This window comes from Cynoglossus semilaevis, chromosome 14, assembly GCF_000523025.1.
Source record: "Cynoglossus semilaevis isolate Cse_v1.0 chromosome 14, Cse_v1.0, whole genome shotgun sequence".
In the NCBI taxonomy this organism is placed as follows: domain Eukaryota; kingdom Metazoa; phylum Chordata; class Actinopteri; order Pleuronectiformes; family Cynoglossidae; genus Cynoglossus; species Cynoglossus semilaevis.
The window spans coordinates 26,267,933-26,271,816 of NC_024320.1; the positions used below are offsets into that span (position 1 = coordinate 26,267,933).

Here is a 3,884-nt window from a genome sequence, read left to right on the forward strand (position 1 = left end):
TGTGTGCTAGGCTAGTATAGCTAGGCTAGTGTCTGGTAGGCTAGTATAGCTAGGCTAGTATAGCTAGGCTAGTGTCTGCTACAACAGAAACCTCCAGTCCAAGTTTATCCCATGTACTCGTGACCTGTGTGACGGAGGTCACAAAGGTCATCTGTCATGGTTACTGCCCCCAGGGTGGTCTCTCACCGTGCCAGCCCATGGAGTAGGGGAAGGAGACCTGGAAGAGATTGTCGTACTTGGTCAGCAGTCGCTTCATGATGTCGGCCAGACCTGACAAATGAAGACNTGAGGGGGGGGGGTCGATATCTGATATTGAATTTTGTCCATAATGAATGAAGAAGAGGAGGAGAGGAGCTGACAAAAGGAGTGTAACCATAAAAAATTGAAATATCTTCGAGGAAGGAAGGGGCGGTAAACGGGGGAGAACAGGAAGCTTTGATTCCACTTCTGTGGGGAAATGAAATATAAAAGAAATCACTGAATGGGTAACGAATGAGCCTGAGAGAAAGTACCGGCAAAAAAAAGAGTCAAATGCTGCAGAGTGACTGTGTTATATAATCCTTCAGCACTGATCTGAAGCAGCTGATTGGCCAGCTTGATTTATCTGTTTACTTCATTTCATTGATCACTGATGTTTTATTTTGATTATTTCATCACATCAAAACATTCTATAATGACGAACCGTCTCCTCGTGAACATTAGATTTCCTACTGCTAAATGACTTTCCTCATTTGGAATATTATTATTTAAAGTTCTTTATTTTGTTACATCCCATATGAAAAATTAATAATTCACCTTTTTTAATCGTCCTTATTCCATTGTCTTTTTAGAATTAAAAGATTAGAAGTTAAACACACACACACACACACACACACACTCTTACCCTCCTTCTCATCAGCCGTGAGGTCATTGAGCCTGAGGACGTGTCGTCGTGGTAACAGCAGGGTCTGGTAGGGCCATGTTGCCCAGTATGGAACAACCACCAGCCAATCAGAACTCTCCACCACTATACGTTCCTAAAAAACAGAAACAAACAGAGAAAAGGATTTTTACTGTCAGAGCTGAGACGATTAAAAGGTAAATAAAAAGGTAAACTGTAGCTAACGTTAGCTCTGGTGTCTGTACCAGGACTGTTGTAGCTAACATTAGCTCTGGTGTCTGTACCAGGACTGTCGTTGCTAATGTTAGCTCTGGTGTCTGTACCAGGACTGTTGTAGCTAACATTAGCTCTGGTGTCTGTACCAGGACTGTTGTAGCTAACATTAGCTCTGGTGTCTGTACCAGGACTGTTGTAGCTAACATTAGCTCTGGTGTCTGTACCAGGACTGTTGTAGCTAACATTAGCTCTGGTGTCTGTACCAGGACCGTTGTAGCTAATGTTAGCTCTGGTGTCTGTACCAGGACTGTCGTAGCTAATGTTAGCTCTGGTGTCTATACCAGGACTGTCGTTGCTAACGTTAGCTCTGGTGTCTGTACCAGGACTGTTGTAGCTAACGTTACCTCTGGTCTCTGTACCAGGACTGTCGTAGCTAACGTTAGCTCTGGTGTCTGATCCTGTTTTTTTCGTTCAGGTTCAGGTTGAACTGTAGACCTGAAGTGATGAAAAAACTCTTTTTTATTTTCGAGCTCCAGGACCAAATAATCAGGTGTGAATATGTTTGATTTTCCTCCATTTACTCTGTAGGTACTGCGTGTAGTAGCAGATACTTCATTAAGTATTTCACTCAGTGTTCTTCAATAACAGATACAGAAGAGGAAAAAAAACACATTAAGATTCCTATTATGATGATGTAGTATTGACTGTGGTGATAACATTTTGACATTGTCCAAGACGTTCAGTTAAAAAATACATATTTTATACTTTTTTTTTCTTTTTTTTTCTGTGGTCCAGCCAAACAGTTCTTCACATGAAGGTTCCATCTCTCTTCTCCTCTGGCTACGCAGGGATTTTAAAGTGGAGAACATAAATAATGGAGAAGCAGAACGGAGAGAAAAGACTGAGGAGGAGTGAAGTGGAGGATGTCCATGACACACACACACACACACACACACACACACACACACACACAGAAATACTGAGGAGGTTTTATTCAATTAGTTTGGAAAGTTTTTGTTTCAAAGTCAAGCTCGTCACCTGGGATCTGAACCCCAATTCCAACTCCTCCAGACTCTGCAGCGCGGCAATTTATGGTCCTAACCTGAGGTCAGACTGACGGAAGGGACGAGAGAGAGAGAGAGAGAGAGAGAGAGTGGGTGGGAGAGAGAGAGAGAGAGAGAGAGACAGCTACGTCCACACAAGCACAGGAAACCAAAACTCATTCCTGCAAACACCCCCCTCACACACACACACACACACACACGCACACACACACACACACACACACACACTTCTGCTTCTACTTTGATTTCATCAAACCCCCACGAGCAGCTGTCGAGGAGACTCTTAGTGTCGACTCTGCTCTTCTCACAACCTTAATGGCATTCTCTCTCTCTCTCTCTCTCCCTCTCTCTCTCTCTCCCTCCCTCTCTCCCTCTCTCTCTCCCTCCCCCAGTAGAACAGAGACCAACTGGAGCCCTGACTGAATCAGTGGCTGATCTCCCTGTATCGCTCTTGCTCTCCCTCTCCCTCCCTCTCTCCCTCTCTCTCTCTCCTTCCCTCCCTCTCTCCCTCTCTGCCTCCCTCTCTCTCCCTCCCTCTCTCTCTCTCCCTCTCCTTCCCTCCCTCTCTCCCTCTCTCTCCCCCCCTCTCTCTCTCTCTCTCTCCCTCCCTCTCTCTCTCTCTCTCCCTCTCCTTCCCTCCCTCTCTCTCTCTCTCTCTCCCCCAGTAGAACAGAGACCAACTGGAGCCCTGACTGAATCAGTGGCTGATCTCCCTGTATCGCTCTGTCTCTCCCCCTCCCTCCCTCTCTCCCTCTCTGCCTCCCTCTCTCTCCCTCCCTCTCTGCTTCATGTCCATCTCACCCTCCCACCCCCTGTCTCTCCCTCTGTTTAACTTCTTCTAACTCTGACTTCAGCTTCAGTTCGTATCAGTCTCCAGGTTTGAGAAGGCTGCAGTTCCACTAACCGCCTGTAGGTGTCTGATGGAGACAACAGTAATAAAATAAAACAGTGATGATCAGAAAAAACAGATCAAGAATCTGAGACGAGAAACATCAATATTCTTGACTTTAGATCCAGGAGACATCAGGAAGACATCAACACACACACACACACACACACACACACACACACGTGACGACAGTTAACCTTCAGCTCCACCTACAGACATGAAAAGAAAGTTTCGGCTCCGTCAGCTTCAATAGAAAGTTCATCCATCAACTAACAAGACTTTTCACACACACACACACACACACACACACACACACACACACACGAGACGTACACCATGCTAATAAGTATCTCCTCCTCCGTCCAATCACACGCTTCACCGACTAACAATGAGAGAAGACTTTGAAGAAAGAAAGAAAAAGACAGAAAGAAAGAAAGAAAAGAAAGAAAATGACTAGTAAATGACTAGTAAATAAGTAACCTACTAGTTAACCCTGACCCTGACCTTGACCCTGACCCTGACCTTGACCCTGCCCCTGACCCTGACCTTGACCTTGACCCTGACCCTGACTCTGACCCTGACCCTGACCCCGGACCCTGACCTCCTAGAACTGGACTGTGTTAAATTACAAAGAATTCCAGATGGAAAAATATCAGGACAAACAGGAAAAAACCAAACTGAGGTTCAGTGAACGTGAGCTCCAATAGTCTGTAGTAGTCTGTAGTAGTCTGTAGTAGTCTGTAGTAGTCTGTAGTAGTCTGTAGTAGTCTGTAGTAGTCTGTAGTAGTCTGTAGTAGTCTGTAGTAGTAGTCTGTAGTAGTCTGTAGTAGTCTGT

The 3,884-nt window shown here is 45.3% G+C and overlaps 1 protein-coding gene across 2 annotated transcripts in view; it reads right to left on the bottom strand.

The window, feature by feature from the left end:
• The window catches only part of galt (galactose-1-phosphate uridylyltransferase), an 18,137-nt gene that overhangs the window by 2,623 nt on the left and 11,630 nt on the right, over nucleotides 1-3,884 (bottom strand). For both annotated transcript variants that reach the window (XM_025062514.1, XM_008326119.3), the window contains 2 exons: nucleotides 884-1,016; nucleotides 187-270 (listed from right to left, as the gene is read on the bottom strand). In XM_025062514.1, the coding sequence (XP_024918282.1) occupies nucleotides 187-270; nucleotides 884-1,016 (217 nt within the window). The remainder of the gene's footprint in view (nucleotides 1-186; nucleotides 271-883; nucleotides 1,017-3,884) is intronic.